The 22605-nt window shown below is 29.3% G+C and overlaps 2 protein-coding genes across 4 annotated transcripts in view; one reads left to right on the forward strand and one right to left on the reverse strand.

The window, feature by feature from the left end:
• Adsl (adenylosuccinate lyase) overlaps positions 1-22605 on the reverse strand; it is a 370898-nt gene that overhangs the window by 38560 nt on the left and 309733 nt on the right. The gene's annotated exons all lie outside the window — the stretch shown is intronic.
• LOC142330225 (uncharacterized) overlaps positions 6147-22605 on the forward strand; it is a 44637-nt gene continuing 28178 nt past the window's right edge. The window contains exon 1 of the mRNA XM_075375377.1: positions 6147-6335. Within this exon, the coding sequence (XP_075231492.1) occupies positions 6258-6335 (78 nt within the window). The 5' untranslated portion in view covers positions 6147-6257. The remainder of the gene's footprint in view (positions 6336-22605) is intronic.

The raw sequence follows: 22605 nt of genomic DNA on the forward strand, positions 1-22605 counted from the left end.
TACTGTTGTTATACAGATACAATTGTAATTCTTTTGAAAGCAATTTTAATAAAAATACTTCTAAATATGAGTAAATATGCGTTTTAATTCATCTAATTTAAAATATAAGTTTCAACTCAGAAATACGATATGCCTCGTTTAAAAGCAATAATTGCAATTGCTGATTTTAAGAGCGCATCTTAAAAACATCAAATGCAAATATTTTTAATAGATGGTAAGTCTAACAATTTTGGGGCGCTAGAAAATTTTTGATTCTCAATGTGGGCGGTGGGTGAAAAAGTTTGAGAATCAATGGCCTAAATGATCCTATATTTTAAAAATATCAGATAATAATATTCAAAATGCATTATTTACCTTTTTTTTTCTCTCAGAGTTTCTTCCAAATGAGCTTATTTATCAAAATACAAAAAAGTATTCCAATTTAAATTAGATAGATAAAAAAACTGTTTTTAATTTGAAAAAGAGCGAGTTTAAAGTTTTCTACTACAAAAATATTTCACATGAAAATTTCCGCACTGGAAATCAAATTAAAAAAAAAAAAAAAAAAAAATTGTTCAGCCTTCAAAAGTTTTTTTTTAAATTTCAAGATAAAAACCGGTTTATCAGTCACAAAAGCATGAAGCGAGTTAACAAAAATCATACTTCATTTTCTATGCCGAGATAGTGATACAGAGACGATTGAGTGGGAGAAATAAAGAACGGGGCGAGAGAGATATCTAAAATATTTTTATGCAAGATACGAGGTAGAAATTTGAACTTATCAATTTTCGTTCTACTGTATAAAATATAATCAAATAAAACATTTTAACAATAATTTATGAAAAAATAAAAATATATGTATATATATACACCGGATGTCCGAAAACTCCGGAGTTTCAAAAACGGATATAGTTTTTATTTTTCAATACTTAATAGTGCTTTATGCGTAATCTTGAAGCGACAACAATTAAGACTTATTTTCCGTCTGTGCAACAGAGTTGCACAGGCCAAGCTGTTATGAGCCAGATTTTCAATACAATGACGTCACCAAAAGTGCTTTGCACAGTGCGAGTATTGGTACGCAGAAACAAAATCAAAGATTGCCGTACAAAAAAATTATACTCCAATCGATCAAAGAAATTCTATGAGTGACAAAAGCATACGTTAAATGATGTGAACAGTTTTTGGAAACCGGAAGCGTTTTGAAAGGACACTCATCTAGCAGATTTAAAACAAGCGCCGAAAACACAGAAAGAATTCGACTGTTTTTCCAAAACGTTCTGTTTTGTAGCGTTGTTAGCCGTCCACTAAATATTCCTAAAACGCACTATCTACGGTGTTGTTCGCAAGCAATAGAAATTTCACGCTCATAAACTGAAGATTAAATCTAAAGATAAACTAAAAAGAGTTCTATTTGAAATAATTATGTTAGACTTCATTTCTGCTAATGAAAACTACCTGCGGCACATTTTATTTTCCGATAAAATAAGAGTTCATGTTCATGGAATTTTGAATCGCCACAATTGTCAAACATGGGATTCAGAAAATCCACACGAACTGGTGAAATTCTTCTGCAACTGTCCGAAAGTGAATGTCTGGTGTGATATGCATAATCAAATTTTTGGACCATTTTTTTTTCAATATATCTTCGCGTTTCACATTCCCAGACCCCAAAACAACCGTCAGTTCAAAGTTTATATATAATCACTTTCTTGTGGTGTCCACAAGAAAGAAATTACGGCAGTTATCGTGTCGATAACTGCCGTAATTTTGCACCAATCACTTTCAAATTGTTCCTTAAAAATAACTCGTCCCAAAATCTCGGTCGAGCTCGTTAACGGCCAAAATCGGACCATGGAGGTGGAAATGGGGGGGGGGGGGGGCTTTTTCGAAAAAAGAAAATATTGCTATAACTTTCTTATTAAGTAAAATATCGAATTCGTTTAAAGTTCCTACTATTCTTTGGATAAGGGCCTAAAACCTATTTAAGTAAAGTTTTTTGATATCACCAACCATTGGCCCAGGGGGGTGGAAAAAATGGGGTTTCGAAGAAAAAAATCATACCTCCCTTAATAGGTACAGTATCGAATCTGTTTAAAGAGGTCGTTAATCCTATAAAAATTACCTAAAACGTTTTTCTGAAACAATTTTTGAAATGACCAACCCTTACGGGAAGATGACCAAAATGTTGCTGGAGTTGTAAAAAGACTGGGCTTGTCGTATGTAACCTTTTTCACATGCAACCATTGTCGTATTGAGTAAATTTGAAATTTTTCTTAACTTTAAAGTGGAAATCTTTTTTATCTCTACTTAGCCCCGGTGAAATCTACTTCCGCATTCCGGCCTGCCCAAAGGGTTATTTTTTTAGAAAATGACTGAAAAACGTTAAAAAAAATTGGGTTTTTAACACAAAGTTTTTAAGCCTAACGTACAATAACTTCGTTATATTGCCAAAAAAAAAAAAAATGATTTTGCAAAAATCTTTAGAGAATTTGATTTTGAGAAAATATATGTAAATTAACACTCAAATACTCAAGGAAAGGTTCGGATTTGGAATCTTTCTTAATATTCATAATGTGTAGCTAGCATATTTCCATAACAATACCTGAAAAAAAAATTATGTTTGTATAATATTCTACATTTGAATCAAAAAAGAATCTTTAGAAAGTGACACTCAAACAATGTAAATTTCTTCAATTTGGAAGGAATACAGAACTATTCAAATGGAACACATGAATTTATCAACGGTTAAACACGGCCAAATTACAAAATAAAAATATTTTTAAATTAATTTTTGTTTCTAAAAGATATTTAACAAATCCCGATTAAATTAAAATAATTATTAAACTTAAATTTTATTTTTACTGACTTCTCGTGAAAAGTAAGGTATTACTTTCGATCGCAAAGTGGGAGTGAGGGAGTGAAAATGAACTTATTTATGTTTTGAGGTATGAGGAGAACGAAATTATCTTTCACTTAAATTGGGGTTTCCTTATATATTTACGGGCCTATGTATAAAGGTTTGTGGCTAAAAAATCTCCAAAACTACTACCTCAATTTCAATGGGATTTAGATAAGCTGTTAGTGTATCTGAAGTTGTGGGTGTAAATTGGTTGAATCTTTTTAAGTTACGCTTTTAAGGTCGAAAAAATTTGAGCGGGGGAAGTAAGAGGCGTGATTTGTTATGATGCTGCAAGTTGGAACATGGAAACAAAATAAAATAACGAAAAGTCGGTTTTATTTTACAGAACTGCGCAAAAAAATAAAATATTTTTCCGCCATGTTTCGGTCTGTTTTAATAAAAATCTAATTTAAAACAACTCTTCTTCATGTATGACGAAGAAAGCAGATTTATGAAAATCTACTTAAACAAATTTTCTCTTCAATTATATTTTATTTTGTTTACTGGGAATTTAAATGAAATTATTGTAAAATCAAACCTAAAAAATGTAATGTGGACACCACATGACTTCCTTGTAGGCCTATTAAATTACATATACTCAATTTTTTAAAACGAAAAGCACATAAAATTTTATTTCATTAATAACTTCTGATATTTTTTCATAAAAGTTTTTATTTATTGTTATTATTGAATTATTATTTATGGTAAAAAATGTTTTACAATCAAAGGTTAATAAATTATTAATAAATCAATATATTTAAATTTAAAAAAAAGTTAAATAAAGAGGAGATTAAAGTTGATTCGAACCGATGTGCCTTCCCCTAAGATCCAAATATTTCCTTAATATTTATTTTATTAAAAAGCTCTCAATGACAGCTTATTACTGCAGTTAAGAAAAAGTCCAAAATCCAAACTGTTTGGGATTTTAGACTTTTTTGGACACTTTTGGTTCAATCGATTGAAATCAAAAGGGGAGGTGAACAACTAGATGTTACAACAGTCGTAAATCCAAAATTCCAACATCCTACGGCTAATCGTTTTTGAGTTATGTGAGATACATACGTACGTACAGACGTCACACCAAAACTAGTAAAAATGGATATTTCCATTGAAATCTGAAAACCGAAATTTTTCGCGATCACAATACTTCCTTTACTTCGTACAAGAAAGTAAAGATTGTGGTTTGTAACACGAATTTTTTTTGCGTTAAAATAATTTTCTCATACATTACTACAACTGTAGTTCGCTAGTATATATTTTAATCAATGTTTTAGCTCATAAACGATGTAAACCTACCGGGTTGGTCTAGTGGTGGACGCGTCTTCCCAAATCAGCTGATATGAAAGTTAAGAGTTCCAGCGTTTAAGTCCTAGTAAAAACAGTTACTTTTATAGGATTTGAAGACTAGATCGTGAATACCGGTGTTCTTTGGCGGGTGAGTTTCAATTAACCACACATCTCAGGAATGGTCGAAATGAGACTGTACGAAACTACACTTCAATTACAATCACACATATCATCCAGGAATCAGTTGCGGACGATCCACGCTCTGGAAGACCGTTTACGTTAAAAAATGACGACAATGTGGAGCGAATCAGAGATTTGATACGGTACGATCGGCGATTAACTGTAAGAATGTCTGCAGAACAATTGAATTTGAACCGTACCACAGTCCACAAATTTTGACAAACGAATTGGACATGAAAAAAGTTTGTGCAATATTGGTTCCAAAAAACCTCATTGTTGAACAGAAAGACAACAGGCTAGAAGTGTGCCGCGATCTTCTAGGGCGAATTGAAACATCCTGATTTTCTGAAAAAAATGTTATTACTGGTGATGAGTCTTGGATATTTGAGTACGACCCGGAAGCAAAACGCCAGAACAAAGAGTGGCACACTTCAAACTCACCACATCCCAAAAAAGCAAAAATGAGCAAATCAAAATACAAAACCGTGCTAATTTCTTTCTTCGATAGTAATGGCATTGTCCATAAGGAGTTTTGCCTACAGGACAGACTGTAAATCAACATGTTTACCGAAAAATTCTTGAAAGATTGCGGAAAAGAGTTGCCCGCGAGAGACCAGCCATCAAAGACAACTGGATGCTGCATCATGACAATGCACTTGTCACACTGCACTCTCAATTAATGAGTTTTTGGCAAAGAAAAACATTCCTGTAGTTCCTCAACTATCTTATTCACCTGACTTGAGTCCCTGTGACATTATCCTGTTCCCGACTTTAAAAAAACACTTCAATTATTTGCTGAAATACAGCATATAATTGAATTAAAAAAAATAGAGGATATTGAGAAAGCGATTACAAAAAAAGTCTGAGATTCCTGAACCATGTGTACAGAGTGGATGAACAACTATTCAATAAATTCTGAAAACAAAAGAGCAATCATGGGTTCCTACAACAAATGAAGAAAGAATTACAGACATTAGGGATAAAAGAACAAGAAATTGAAAGATAGAAAACTATTCAGATAAAATATACACAAATTGAGTTTGAAACGTTAACGAAGGAAAAGAATTACACCAAAGTGAAATGGTCGAAAGACCAAACACGTAGAAAGATTGAAACAATATTGGGAGAAAATGAAAAGAAACCAGAAGAAATTATATTTACGTGGTCCATAGTTGGCCAAACCGCAAAAAAATAACCGTTTGAAACATAAAATAGACTATGTTAGAAAAAAACTTACATTTTTGGAAATAATTTATTTACGTTTCCTATGGGAAAGAATAAGTTATTACGAAGAAAACGATTATAATTTCTCCCTATTAGATCTGCTCTACAAATGCAGTTGAATGTTATTATCTTGAATAAAAATATTATTCTAAAAAAAACAGATAAGACTAGAAAAAGGTACTTCCATAATTTTGTAATAAAAAAAAGTTTATTTTGAAAAATAATTAAAATCGGCTAAGTAGAACATTTATAAATATCTTTAAAAATACAGTACACAAATTATTACTAATGTAACCAGAAAGGTTAAATTATATTAAGCATAAAAAAAAGTGGCCCTGAAATTTCCAATAGTTTTTTCATATTATTGTAATAGAGTAGGTTACCAAGTGCCATAATAACAATAATAACTAGTAGCAAATATTCAGGGAAAAATGTTAACTACGAAAAAAATCATAAGTAATTTCGTAGAATAAATAGAAAAAGGGAATTTTAAAAAATAACAGGGAAATTTATTAAAAACGAAGTGGTGATCCTGCAGCGGCGCGAAGAAATGTTGTCAATGTATTGTTATCCTTACAGTGTTACAACTGACTGGCATTATACAGTGTAGCTAGTTTATTGTTAATAGAAATCTAAAATTAGAATAAATTATTAAAAAAATATATATATATTATTTTAAAACAGGATGCCTGATGAAGAAGATAAATCACTTTCTGAATCACTTTTAAGGGCTTCACCATTTTTAATAAAAGTTCTTGAACTGGTAAGTTTAAAAAAAAAAAATATATAATATTAATTATAACTGTATGTAACCTCACGATAAAAAGTTTAAATTTTTTAAATAAAATTAACTGCAAATATAGTAATAAAAAAAAATATATATATATAAATCGATTAAATAAAATTCACATGACATGCGTATATTATATATGCAGGCATTTAAATACGTAAACAAATATAGTTTCATCAAGCGCAAAGTTATATAGAAACAATTTTAAGGATTATATAACACATATTATTTTCAAATTAAGGAAACCATTTTTGTATACCGTATTTAATCTCAGTGCATGCTTGGTTAAGAATACGAGGATTATGTTACAGAGTTTTGACCGTAAATACATGATAAAAAAGATTCATGTATTTTTTTACAAAAAAAAAAATCATAAAAATTAATTTTTTTTTATAAGTTAAAATATTAAAGTGACAGAAATACGAGTATCTATTATTTAATTTTTAATTCTGGTTTACTCTTTTTCATGAATGATAAATATTTAATTTTTTAATAGAACAAAAAATTGTGTATAATTCGTAGTTAAAATATTTTGAGGTACAAAGAATAAATAGCATGATGATTCTTTTAATTATTTTTATACTTAAAAATGCTTTTCTTCCAAAAAATGGTTAGCAAAATATGTGCTAACCATTTTTAAAAAAAAAATATTTCTTCGTAAATATTTGAGTATTATTAAAAAGATCTGATGTGATTCCTTGTACGACTATTAAATTACATTACACATTTTTTTAAAATGAAAAGTACATAAAATTTTATTTCATTACAAACTTCTGATATTTTCTCTTTTTTTGTTATTACTGAATTATTATTCATCGTAATTTTTTTTTACCTCAGAGGTTAATAATTATTAATATTTCAATATATTTAAATAAAAAAAAAAATAATAAAAAAAAGGAGTGTCTTCCCCTAAGATCCAAATATTTCATTAATTAAAATTTTATTTGGTTATAACTCTGGAACCAATGAAAATAAGTACAATTTATGCTATATCGTTGAAAATTTCATTTGTTTTCGGGGAATTTAAATGAGATTATTGTAAAAACAAACCTAAAAAATCTGATGTGGACACCACATGACTTCCTTGTAGGCCTATTAAATTACATTTACATATTTTTTTAAAATGAAAAGTATATAAAATTTTATTTCATTAAAAACTTTTGATATTTTTTTCTTTTTGTTCTTGTTATTGAATTATTATTATTCATCGTAATTTTTTCTTTACCATGAGTTTAACAATTCTTAATAAATCAATATATTTAAATTAAAAAAAAAAACAGGAGATGAAGTCTGATTCGAACCGATGTGGCCTTCTCCTTATAAGATCAAAATATTTCATTTATTAAAATTTTATTTGAATATAACTGGAACCAATGAAAATAAGTACCACTTATGATATATTGTTGAAAAGCTATTAATGAGGGCTTATTACTGCAGTTACGAAAAAGTCAAAAATCCAGGTTGTATTGGATTTTGGGCTTTTTTTGGACACTTTTGGTTCAATCAATTGCAATCAAAAGGTGCATAACTAGATGTTACAACAGTGCTAAATCCAAAATTTCAACATCCTACGGCTAATCGTTTTTGAGTTATGCGAGATACATACGTACGTACAGATGTCACGCCGAAACTAGTCGAAATGGATTTAAGGATGGTCAAAATGGATAATTCCATTTTTAAATTTTGAAACCGAAATATTTCGCGATTACAATACTTCCTTTACTTCGTACAAGGAACTAAAAACGTTCAACTAAGAAATTTTTTTTAATATTATTTTAATTCATCGACTTAAATATTACTTTTCTCCATTTTTCTAGTAAACTGAGATAGTGAATAAAATTAATCGAATCTCATAATAAGCTGTAAAAGGATTAAAACAAAATCTTTAATCTGATGTGTGATAAGTTACAGGGCACGGGCACATAATTCCGCATTTTAGAGATTTCGAATTTAATGACTTGAAAAAGTACAGGTCTTTCTTCAAAAATTTGTGGGCATCTTTAAGATCGCCGATAAAGAAACAAATAATACATCATTTTAAAACTACCAAATTCTTAATCTGTATTCTGGAAATATAATTATTTTCCTGAAAAAGTTAATTTTTTAACTTTTAAGTTCATTTTATGATTGAAATCAAGTAACTATAGTTTAAAAGTATATTCAGCACTTTTCGATTAAAAAAAAAACAATGAAATTACTTATTTTAGTAAATAAATTTTAATTATCAGATAAAATCACGTAATACATGACATGACTAGGTCTGTGTGGGTTTCGCCGGCTTCCATGGCGCGAGTGGTAGCGTCTCGGCCTTTCATCCGGAGGTCCAGGGTTCGAATCCCGGTCAGGCATGGCTACAAATCATTCATCTCATCCTCTGAAGCCTGCCTAACAGTGAACCCGGAGGTTAAACAAAAAAAAAGGTCTGTGTGGGAAACACACATGAAATTTAAAGTAAACATTTATTTTGATGTTGAAAATATTTTTTGGTTAATATTTCGGCAAATGGAGTTAAAATCGAAATTTTGTGAGTTTATTCAAGATTTATTATTAATAATCAAACTTATCTATCTCCTTGGCGGAGTGGTAGTCTCTCGGACTTTCATCCGGAGGTGTCGGGTTCAAATCGTGGTCAGGGATAGGATTTTTTATACGCTACAAATTTCCGTTTTTATATTCCCACGTACGAGCTTCTAAGGTAAATGTGAATTAATTTATCAATTTATTAAGTAAATACTACAAGTAATTCTGTTAATTCTACAGCCAGTTCTTGGGGTGACCAAAATGAAAGTTTTCTTGTAGGAATGAATATGAAATGACTGTAATATGTACTAGAATTCTGATATGAAATAACAACTATAATCGACTCTGTGAAGAAGGCTGCGGGAAATGCATTTCTATGTTTTCTCAATAAACATGGCATAGAATGTTTGTTATTCTTGGTAACTGCTAACAAATCAGAAAATAAATAAGGTTTATTTATTTTAGGTTTATATTACCAGAAGTCAAGCGTTACCTCCCTGTAACACTCGGACACATCATAGTCAAATTCTACAACCTAAGATTTGTAACGGTAAAATTATACTTCATTATACTGAATTTTATTTACTGGTAATAGGTTTTGTATATTATTTTTTTAGTTTACATTTATCTTTTGAACTAAATATACCCAAGAATGTGGTGCGCGCGCACACGCACACACACACATACGATGCGTATACAGTACGATCTACACGGTTTGATCGTTGTCACAGGCATGGTCGGCCTGAAACTGATAAGGACCAAATGAGAACTTTAAACACACAGAGAAAGTGAGAGGAAGAAAGTAAGAAGTAATAAACTAATCTCTCGTCATAATAGATATGTTTAAAATTTTAAACATAAAATATTTATAAAAGATTATTTACGGATTGTAAAATAAATATCAAATAAAACTGAGCAATAAAAGTTAAAAAAAAACTTATAAACCTAAAAAATAAGTTTTAAAACCTATAAACAAATGTAATAAAATCTCCAAAACCAAACAAAAGATATAAATATAAAATGTGAGTAACAAACTTCCACCCGCACATTACAGCAAAAAATAGTATTATGGACCAGTTGGTTCACTGTTTTCTCCTAAAATAGAATTCCTCATTAGAATTGATTCCTGGAAAAAGATTGTTTTTTTTTATTAACGTGTAGGTATTATCTTATTTTCGTTAACAATAAAAACCAAACAAGACAGGTGGTTCAATCCACAAATTAAATTCACTTCCAACTTAAAAATAATAAATTATATTTTTTGTAAAGAAGAAAATACATCAATATATATATTTGATGATTAATTTCTCACAATCTATATTTTATGAAAGTATGCTTTTGCAGAAGCAAACTGCTAAAAACAATACTATATGGAAAAGGTATTAGAATATGAAAAATACTACGCATACATGGATTCGAACTAAGAACCTTCCAGTTAAAAAAAACAAAAAAAAAAAAAAACGGAAACGTTACCATTCAAATCGGAAAGATTAATTAAATATATTACTATGGTCCCCAGAAAATTCGAAAGTACAAAAAATATATCCTTGATATTTCACCCTTGATATCTGAGCATATTTTATTCTTTTTTTTTCAATAAATTCTTATGAGCGAAGCGAAATCTTTTAATGAAATATTCTCAATTTTAGCAAAACCTATTAATGTAATTTCCAGTGGCAGCTCGTAGCTAAAATTAGTGGGGGTGCTGCTCCAGAAATTTTTTTGCTGGGCCTTTTCAAAGCCGTTAAAGATTTCTGTAAAATAGAAGAACGGAAAAAATGAATCAAATAGAGTAGATGGAAGCAGGATAATAATCTAATTCTACACTTACAAGCACATTGTACTTAAAAACCGTATTTGGTTTAACCGAATAAATAATAAAATGTCTATAGAGATAATATTTTTTTGTATTATTAGATAATAACTTAATAAAATGTTCACTTAAAAACACTGTAGTCCAGTGGTGCCTAATTTAGATTTCTATGTACACAGAAACATATACATAATTAGTTTTTACTAATTACCTTCTTTTTCGCCTTCCAGCGTGTTATTGGACAGATCTGGCAATCAAAAAACCCTTGCTTTCCTTCATCTTCTGATCGCTACTGTAAAAACAACTAAACTACTTTCGTATTCCTTCCGCCGACTAAACTAGGAAAGGGAACGAACAACGAAGGTTCCATTCACACGCGGAGTAAAAAAAACTATCTTCCACCAGCACGCCTGGGTCGGCACTGCGGGAGCGACAGTGATCTCTCTCCCTCGCAGCCTCGAGTGCAGCTTCCTATGTGCGCACGCGCACAACAGCCAAACACCACGCCGATGGAACTGTGAAGCGCAGAGTTCCATATAAAGATTTTTGTATCTTTTTCATAAACTGGGGGATGGCTACCGACATTAAGGATTATATATTGCACAAGTACAAAGAAAGAATTAAAGAAAAAAGGACTCATTATATTAATCAATAATATCAACTGGAAATATGGGAGGGGGGCTACAGGTCCACAGTGCTTATACGCGAGCCGCCACTGGTTAATTATAATTTTAATAAATTTATTTTTGGAAATAATTTACAGTAATATAAAAAAAATTGTTTATTCAAATAATTTACATCTGAAAAATGATTAAAACAATAAATCGTATCTCTTAAAACTTGTTGACTACATTAAGAAATAGAAAAAAGAAAATTAAAGGTTGTAAAATAAGAATAAGTATAGATAGCCAACCTATATATAATATATTAGTTTCCGTAGATCCGTGAAATAAAACAATTTGGTTACCTTTTATCTTTTATGACAATTATGACATGATAAAAAACTAATGACCATCAACATCGATTTTTTTTTTAAGATAAATTGCTATTCAAGAGGAAAGCTTACAAATGAAGACATCTTTTTTAAATTTATAACTACTGATAAGTTGATACGTTTAAAATGATAGAATCCATTAACAAATCACTTGATATAAAATTAATTTTTTTGACTATTATACCAATTATAGTAAAGTGAAAGTAACATTTGAGTTTGAGCTGTAAGAATTATGTTAAAAAAGATACAAAAATTCTATTATAAACAAAGAAAAACGCTACCTTTTGTCTACAATATTTTAAAAATTATTAAAATAACAAGAAAAGTGTAGTTTACATTTGTAAAATAAAAACAGAAAAATCCAATTTTCAAGCTCTTTCTTTGGTAAATGGAATTTTAATCTTCATAACATCAAAAAATCTGATGTGGACACCATATGACTTCCTTGTTCGCCTATTAAATTACATTTACACATTTTTGCTGCACTTCATTTAAACTTATTTCATTTGAAAGTGAGATACGATCCTCCAATTCTTTAATAAAAGTGGACTGTTACACAATTGCTAAAATATTATAATTTTATTAACATCAAATATTTATACAACAATCTTACCTGAAACATTAGGGTAGAGTAAAAGTTCGTTTATTACGCTTTCAATAAATGTAAGTCTTATATGTATCTAATATTACGTTTTTTAAATAATTATAATGTAATCATCAACAAAATGAAAACAAAAACGAAACACAAGATTACTAAATTCTATAGCGATATTTATTATCAAGTAGACTGAAAAAAAGCATAAATAAAAATAATACGATTCTAAATTATAATTTTCAATTAATATTAAATAATCAGATGTTTCAGCAAATCTGATGTGGACACCACATGACTTCCTTGTACGCCTATTAAATTACATATAAGCATTTTTAAAAGTACATAAAATTTTATTTCACTAATAACTCCTGATTTTTTTAATATTTTATTTTTATTGCTATTATTGAATAATTATTTATTGTAATTTTTTTTTACAATCAGAGGTTAATAATTATTAATAAATCAATATAATTAAATTTAAAAAAAAAAGTCGGAAATGAAGTCGGATTTGAACCGATGTGCTTTCCCCTTGTAAGATCCAAATATTTCATTAATTAAAATTTTTTTTGGCTATAACTCTGGAATCAATGAAAATAGTACCACTTATTATATATCGTTGAAAACCTCTCAATGAAGGCTTACTACTGCAGTTAATAATAATTCCAAAATCCAAATGTTTTGGATTTTGGGCTTTTTTGGACATTTTTGGTTCAGTCGATTGCAATCAAAAGAGAAGGCGCACGATTACATGTTACAACAATCCTAAATACAAAATGTTAATATCCTATGGCTAATCGTTTAAGTTATGCGAGATACATACGTACGTACAGACGTTACGCCGAAACAAGTTAAAACGGATTCAGGGATCGTCAAAATGGATATTTCCGTTGAAATCTGAAAACCGAAATATTTCGCAATCACAAAACTTCCTTTACTTCGTACAAGTAAAAAGATTTCCAAAAATATATATAGTTAATAACTATTAAAATCAGGATCTTTATCTTTAGCTTCAACAAATTTCAGGTTGTTTGTCAGTTATTTCGATTTGGGAGGCCTTAAAAAAACGGTTATCTGTGTTTCCAGGTACGCATGAAAAGGATATTTTCATAATAATTAATAGTTTTACACTGTAAATTAAAAAAAAGTTAATTTGAAATTAAACCTTATAGGTAAAATAAATAAGATTACATATATTTGATCCCTCCATCATAATGACAGCCAACAAAAACGCACTTTCAAAATTTATAAAAACCCAACAATGAAACTCGCTCTCAAAACACTACAAATATCTAATCTCAAAACAACTATCGGCTTTTAGAATTATCATTAACTGTCTACTCAACTCATCTATTCACCTGAAAATGACATAAATAATCAGCACTATAGCACACATAGTGTACATACGTAGCATGCATGAAACAGCTCACAAATTTAAAAAAGTTGGATACAATGTAGCCTTAAGAATTACAAACAACCATTACATGTAAAACAAAACGATCACAACCAATATATATATATATATATATAAATAAATACATATACAGAATGTATCACGGAGTTCTCCCGGGACATTCACACGTATTCTATTCGTGAAAATAATGGAAAAAGTTCATATAAATATGGGTTCTAAAATGCTTCGTTTGCGAGGGAAAGATTTCGCTCCGATTTCAGCTAGTCCGACGAAATGAGGTCATACTAAATTTTTAGGACGTTAATTAAATAGCAGAATTAGTAAGGGGCTAATTCTGCTTCTTAAAAATTTTTCACTTGAAAAATTGAATAAAATAGATCCCAGAAACGTATCTGCAGTAGTTTTTGAGACATCTGGGATGAAAACCAAAGCCCAAAGTACATATTTATACGTACTAGTTTATAATAAATCTAGAGAGTCACATTTAATTTGTCTGTAAGGTAGATTTTAATTTTTAAAATAATTTTTAATAATTTATTAAATATATCAGCGGTAATCACGTTTAAGAAATTTTTAATAAATGTTCAAAATACATTCTCGAGGGGAATTAATTGTCCGCATTATACATGCGGCTGAGCAACTTAAGGACAGCCCTGAAAAACTAAGAAGAGCAACAAAAACAGTACAGAAGTGCGCTAATAAATGTTAAAAAAATGGCGGCCTCATTTTTGAACATTTATTACCCATTTAAGAAAGTTATTGTACGTAAAACATAAAAAACTGGGTTGATTACGCCAATTTATTGGTTTTCATCCCACATGTCTCAAAAACTATGGCAGATACGTTTCTGGGACCTATTTTATTCAATTTTTCAGGTAAAAAACCATAAGAAATCACTAATTCTGCCCCTTAATTAAGTCCTAAAAATTTCAGTACGACCTCATTTCAGCGGGGTAACTAATGAAAGACTTCGAACTCGCAAACGAAACATTTTAGGACATATGTTTATATGAACATTTTCTACTATTTTCACGAGTAGAATCGGTTGTGAATGTCCCGGGAGAACGTCATGACACACTTATACATATAAATAAATTAAACCGGTGATTCTCAAACTGTGCGGCGCGGCCTCTTCACAAGAGCGCCGGGAAATATTGTAAAGCTTCATAATTAATTGAACCAAGACATCTATAATTATTAATTTATTATTAATAAAGTAAAAAAACAATGAAGATATACGAGTTTTATTTATTTTTATCTCTTTCTTATGACTAGTCATACTTTACTTAGGGTAGGGCGCCGTGGAAAAATTTTAATTGTAAAAGGGCACCGCGATTCGGAGAAGTTTGGGAACCACTGAATTAAACTATTCCAAATAACAGTATTATATACTCATGAAACGAGACGTGGTATTAAACTAAGATAATAATGAAAATTAGAAGCCATTCGTTACAAATATTTGTTAATCACCTCATACGACATATATCACTAATCCATTAACACTGTTAACAATCATGATATTCTGTGCAAATAAAAATAAAAATAAATACATCTTAACAAACTTAAACATAAAGAAATTAAAAAAAAAAAATTATACACACTAAATAAAGAGATAATTTAAATCTAATATAGTTTTACATATTTATACTCTAAATTTGTCTCCCTAAAAAGAAACTGCCTGCAATAACATCTGTTGTTAACACGATTAGAAAAAACGAAGAACGATCGCAAGAACTAAAAACCTTTTAAAGTAAATTATTGTTAAAAAAAAAAATGTTTCATTAAAAAAAAAACCGATTCGGTTTATTATTTTCAAAAGTTTACATTTTAAAATAATTTTCGATAGCAAGGGTCACGAATAAAACAAATTATCAAGGTAATATTTATAAAAAAAAATATAAAATATAATTTCTTGTTGAAATATTTGAAGAGAATGGTGAATCATTTATATGTATGTATATATATACTTTTTTTTAATAAATATCTGGTAAAAAAACAAAAAACAAGGCTAACGTGAATGATTCACTCAAAGATATAATAAAAGCGAACCACAATGGAGCGATGTATTCTGTAAGACATAATTACATAGGCTTAGTAAATTATTAACTCCCGTACTGCAACCGGTTACTTGTACAAGTGGTAAATTGAATAAAACTTTTACTACCAGTACATACTAAATTACTCTCCTTAAATTTCGTGTTAATGCTCTCCACCACTCATTCACTTACTTTACTAAGGTTAAAGGTCTGGAGGGAAATTTTTTCATAATTTAATGTCCATTAGTAGCTTAAGAAGCACGAGTATAAAAAACTTAAAGACTTATAAATAGTAATCATCATTTTTTGTTTTTCTATGTAAGTGATAAAGAAACAAAAATGATTTCAGAACTACAGATCTACTACAATATGATTGCTTATTTTGTTTCATAGCAAAGTTTTCTCTAGTGGTTCCTTTATAAGTTTCTTTCCATATAACTTTGAAGATTTTATTTTAACGAAATATATATTTATATTGCCTATATAGGCGAATTAAAGATTGTTTTTGCCGCTATTATTACTTTATTGAGCAACATCGTATAATCGAATCTGTTCTCATATTTAAAATATCTTCACGCAAAAACGCCAAGAAAATGGTGGTAAAAATTAAATATATACAGAATATTTATAAAAACCGTTTCAAGAATTCAGGGGATGGTCCCCCGCATCGAAATAAAGAGAAACATTTATGTCAACATATGTCCGGAAACACTATTTTACCGGCTATCCGCCATTTTATTTTTTAACATAAAAATTTACTTTCTCAGGGATGGCTAATCGTATCGAGCTGATATTTCGTATACTGCTAGGGTACCTAGAGGTTTACTTACATGAAAACAATCAACTTGATCTCTCGATCCATTTCAAAATGGAGGCCATGTAAACTTTTTTATTTTTAGTATCTTTGCAATCGCTGGTTTATTTAAATGCTATATTAAAAAAAAAGTTAAGCATTTTATGAAAAAGATAATGAACCTTATTTATTAAATCCGTTCATAAATAACATAGTTACGGTAAAAATTCTAGAAGTGTCACTCTAGATTAAAAAACCCAGTTTTCATTTTAGAGCCTACCGAATGGCCGCAGAGTTCGCTTCGCTTACCATTCCCAATTTGCCAGGGCACCAGCGCCCTGAACAATCACACAGCTTGTTTCAGCCGCCACTCCCATCTACCCAGAGGGCACCACCCCCTGGACCCCTGCACTGTACGTTATTCTCATGACTGTGAGAATAATAATGATGAATAATTATAGTATTCATGCTTTATAGAAATCTAAAAAAGATACTAAATTACAAAAGACAGTATAACAATAACTAAAGTACACACACACCTTTGACGACGAAAAATTCATAACTTATTTCTTTGCCACGGTGACAGAAATATAATAATGAAGAAAAAGTGTCTATTTTTTCCTTAATGAATGAATATTTTTATTTTATAACTTCACTCCTCCTTGGGGCGAAGAAATAATGAATATTTTTAATATCCTAACCTTCAAGGGAGCTAAGGACCTCGGTCGATGGCTTAAAACCTTCTCTGGGATAACACAAATGTATCCTGAAAATTTTAAAGCAATCGGTAGGTTGGTTCTCGCGTGATGCAATAACAAACAAACTTTATTCATATATATATATATATATATATATATATATATATATATATATATATATATATATATATACCCGGCAATGCTTCGCTATTGGTAGATTTGAGTATATATAAAGATTAACTGAACACAATTGAAAGTTTGATAAAACATTAATCAAATGAACATTGCGGAACTTCACAAAATTTAACCTTTCCCTTTTTTCTTTTTTCCCTTCTTCGCTTTTTCCCATTTTCCCTTTATCCCGGCGCGTAAATCGGTCAAGTAGTTTTTTAGTCTATAGCGGACATACACATTGGAAACATAGAAACAGAATCGTAAAATATTTAGTATAGCGTGTTTAGCTTTTAGTGTAAATATTATATTTGGAGATATAATATTTGGAAATATAATATCTCCAAATATTATATTTGGAGATACAAATATTTGAACATTTAAATATATTGATTTGAAATAATGTTAAACAACAATTTAGATTCAGAGTACCAGTAAAAGATGAAAAGATAACGATGCTACGATTTGCTGATGATATAGTAATTCTAGCCGAGTAAAAAGGATTTAGAAGAAATAATGAATGGCACGGATGAAGTCCTACGCAGGAACTACCGCACAAAAATAAAACGAAAGTAATGAAATGTAATAGAAATAACAAAGATGGACCACTGAATGTGAAAATAGGAGGAGAAAAGATTACGGAGGTAGAAGAATTTTGTTATTTGGGAAGTAGAATTACTAAAGATGGACGAAGCAGGAGCGATATAAAATGCCGAATAGCACAGGTGAAACGAGCCTTCAGTCAGAAATATAATTTGTTTACAACAAAAATTTTTAATTTAAATGTCAGGAAAAGATTTTTGAAAGTATATGTTTGGAGCGTCGCTTTATATGGAAGTGAAACTTGGACGATCGGAGTACCTGAGAAGAAAAGATTAGAAGCTTTTGAAATGCGGTGCTATAGGAGAATGTTAAAAATCAGATGGGTGGATAAAGTGACAAATGAAGAGGTGTTGCGGCAAATAGATGAAGAAAGAAGCATTTGGAAAAATATAGCTAAAAGAAGAGACAGAATTATAGGCCACATATTAAGGCATCCTGGAATAGTCGCTTTAATATTGGAGGGACAGGTAGAAGGAAAAAATTGTGTAGGCAGGCAACGTTTGGAATATGTAAAACAAATTGTTAGGAATGTAGGATGTAGGGGGTATACCGAAATGAAACTACTAGCACTAGATAGGAAATCTTGAAGAGCTGCATATAACCAGTCAAATGAATGAAGACAAAAAAAAATAAAAAATATTGATTTATTAATAATTATTAACTTCGATTGTAAAAAAAAGTTTTAACAATAAATAATAATTCAATAATAACAACATAAAAAAATGAACAAAATCAGAAGTTATTAGTGAAGTAAAATTTTATGTACTTTTCATTTCAATTCAAAAAGTTTTACAAAAGTTAATAATTATTAGTAAGTAAATCAATATATTTAAATTAAAAAAAAAAGTTAAAAAAAAAAATATGCACATGAAGTCGGAATCCAATCGATGTGTGCATGGTTACCGGATCCTGACACGTTCTCACTTACACCACGTAACTACTTGAGCGACGTGAAACAAAACAAAATTAAATAAACTAATATAAAATACTAAGGAAATTTTTAGAATCATTTTTCTTGAGTATAACTGAATATTGCGTGTTAGAATTTTTTGATGAAAACATGTAAACAGCGTACTATTTACACACACAATATGGTCCACATGATGTACGAAGCGGTGCCTTCCCTTGTTAGCTACAGTAATATGGATCTTAGGCGCCTTTACCGATTTAACATTTTATAGATAATGTAAACTAAAGATTTTGTAACCTTTTCCCAGTTCTGTTTTTATTTTCATTGAATTTAATTTAATATATGTAAACATATATATTTATATATATATATATATATATATAAGATGATGATAAAGAAATATGATATGTATGAATAGGTAAGAATTACTTTGTTTTCCATTTCTCCTGTATATTTACATATTTTTAATTTATTTATGCATTTGTTTCAGTCGACTTGATAATAAATATCGCTATAAAATTTAGTAACCTTCACCCGTTTCGTTTTTGTTTTCATTTTTTTGATGGTTACATCATAATAATTTAAACAAAAACACAGTATTAAATAAATATAAGACTTACATTTATTTAAAGAGTAATAAAAGGACTTTAATTGTTATCCTAATATTTCAGGTAAGATTGTTGAATTGTGTAAATATTTGATGTTAATAAAAGCTAATATTTTAGCGATGTGTAACTGCCCCTTTATTAAAGAATTGGAGGATCGTATTCCACTTTAAAATTAAATAAGTTTAAAAGAAGTGCAGCAAAAAATGTGTATATGTAATTTAATAGGTGCACAAGGAAGTCATGTGGATTACCATCACATTTTTTGTTTATCCCGAACAAACAAAAACCCTCTTCCTCTTTATATAATAGTATAGATTTGAGTTTTCTGTAGTATATTTCAACTATTTATGAGAATTGGTGTATTGTAGATGATAATTGTTTTAATTGTTTATTATTTATCTAGATATTACTGTTTTAATTTAGATTATTAATGTAATAATTTGTTGTGGTTTTATTTAGATTTTAACATGTCACAAGCGTTTTCAATTTTTTCTTTTTCTCTATTTTTATATTGTTGGAAATTTGTTTTTAATTTAATTTTAAATATAGTTTTATTTACAATACAAATATCTTGTCCGGACATTGATGACAGTTTGTTGTGTGCCCGGAAAAAAATAACCAAACCAAATTTTTATTTAAATTATTTAATACACCATTTAATTAATTTAGGTAATAACGTAAGGTTTTTATTTTATTTTTTTAAAACCTCCGGATCCACCGTTAGGCATTCTTCCGAGGATGAGTTGAATGATTTGTAGCGTGTGTGAAAATGCCATGCCTGAGCGGGATTCGAACCCGGGACCTCCTGATGAAAGGCTGAGATGCTACCACTCGCGCCACGGAGGCCGGCGATAATGTTACATTAGCTGCTCAAAATCTTCACATGCACTTTATGAACCTTTTTTTTTTATTATTTTGATGAGGAATAGGCCTATACGAGGTTGATTATGGTAAAAACTTTCTGTATCTTATTATTATTATGTTGTAACCCAATGAGGACAACAATCTCCTAAATAATGTAATTTTTCATTTAAAAAATCCTGCATTTATCTTGAGAAAAAACAATAGCAATTAACCGAGTTAACTAATGACAAAAACATCTGCACGTAACCCAGAACGGTTTGTTTTGCGTAATATAATTGTTATACTTAAAATTCTTCTTCTAATTTAAATAATAAAAATTCCATAAAACGCATCATGACTGTGTACAATGTCACAATTACATTATAGTGTATATAATTAGAAAAATAATTACTAATTTTTGTATAATATAGGGTAAACAGATTTAAAAAAAAACCGTGTGAACAAGTTCAAGGTGAAAATTAGTTCGCGTTACATGTTACATTCGATGGAAGGTTAACCGATAGTATTAGTGTAAAACTACAACGTACACAATTATGTATAATGCGAGAGGCGTTGTCCGTATCAGATATTATTGCATACAGTGCAAGAGTGTTACACCTGAAGTAAAACACAATAGATGTGCAAATAGTTTACCTTGTGCTTAAACCGTAAAACGCTATCGTTAACTTTTTATACTTAACTAAATAATACATACTTATCAAAAATTAAGTTTTATTTTATATTATAAATTGTTAACAATTAAATCTGTATCAAATTTCTTTTAATTGAATGATGGAGTCTCCATTTGAAACATCTACAAAATTAAAAAGGGGTAAGCATACCTTTTTTCATGATAAAAATTACCTTTTTTTCCATGATTTAATTTAATATATATTTATTATAAATATACTCAGCATAAACATTATTCTATATATATTTAATAAATTAAAAATATAAGATCCGCGTGAATAAAACATAAAAAACTCTGTCGCAGTGCTTCAAAAGGGCGGATTTCCTTGAAAACGTACTCAAAAACCTAGTTATTTTCCTCAAATTCTGGTTCCTGTGAACAGATTCGCTTGAAAATTAATAACGTTTTATTTCTACTACTTTTACATCATTATACCAAATTTCGGAAAATCGGTTAAAATTTCGCCCAGTAGAAAGAAAAAAAAACTGAAAATGTACCCAAAAACCCTGTTTTTGCCTATAACTTATGTTCTTGTGATCTAATCTGCTTGAAAATCAATAGGGCTCTATTCGCAATAAGTTTACATCAACGTAACAAAGTTTCATCAAAATCGATTACGATTTGCGTCCGGTAAGCGGTCGAATAAATCTTATACATACATATGGTACATAAACGCTGCAAAATCGTGTTAAGTAGACCCCAAAACGTAAAGAAAGGTTGGTTCAATCACTCAGTCCCCGACACAGCATTAAGAAAATCTGACCGAGTGCAGTAACGATTTCTAATAAAGTATTTGGAAATCCGTTAAAAATGAAAAAAAAAATCTTGATTATATATGCTGGTCTATAGTTTTTGTAAATTGGAGGTAGGGCTTAAAAGAGGAAGTGAAGTATGAAAATTTTATATTCAAAATAATCGGAATTTTATTGGATTTTGAAAAAATAAAGTTCACAATAATCATCCTATGAGTGTAAAAATATAATTTTTTTTTATAAGTTATTTAAATGTTTTACTACATAAACATACAAACTTGAAATTTATTATTTTAAAAGTTTAATCAGTAAGTTTAAGCAGTATTTTTATTAAATGCTGTTGTACTAAAGGAAAGAAAAAGTAAAATTTCGAAGACTGGTACAATCGCGTTTACTGCAATTATACTTGTATAATTTTATTATGTATTCATATTACTAATACACTACAGGCAATTATTTACAATACACTACAATTATTGCAATAATTAGAATCTTTGATTTTGTATCTAATGCCGATTTACATCTTACTATGCATATTGTTTTTAACCGACTTTTCGCAGAAAAATATGGTATTACTTTCGGTCAGAGGGTGGGAGAAGAGGTGAAATTGGATTTTCTTTAGGTATTCATGTACTATGTGGAGAACAAAAATACCATTAACTTAAATTGGGGTTTCCTTATATATATTATTTTACGTATTATTACATATAATACATTTTATGTAATATTATATATTAATTAATATATATATATATATATAAAATTTTATGGTTCGAAGATCTCCAAAACTACTGAATCAATTTCA

Source organism: Lycorma delicatula, chromosome 9 (genome assembly GCF_047948215.1).
Source record: "Lycorma delicatula isolate Av1 chromosome 9, ASM4794821v1, whole genome shotgun sequence".
In the NCBI taxonomy this organism is placed as follows: domain Eukaryota; kingdom Metazoa; phylum Arthropoda; class Insecta; order Hemiptera; family Fulgoridae; genus Lycorma; species Lycorma delicatula.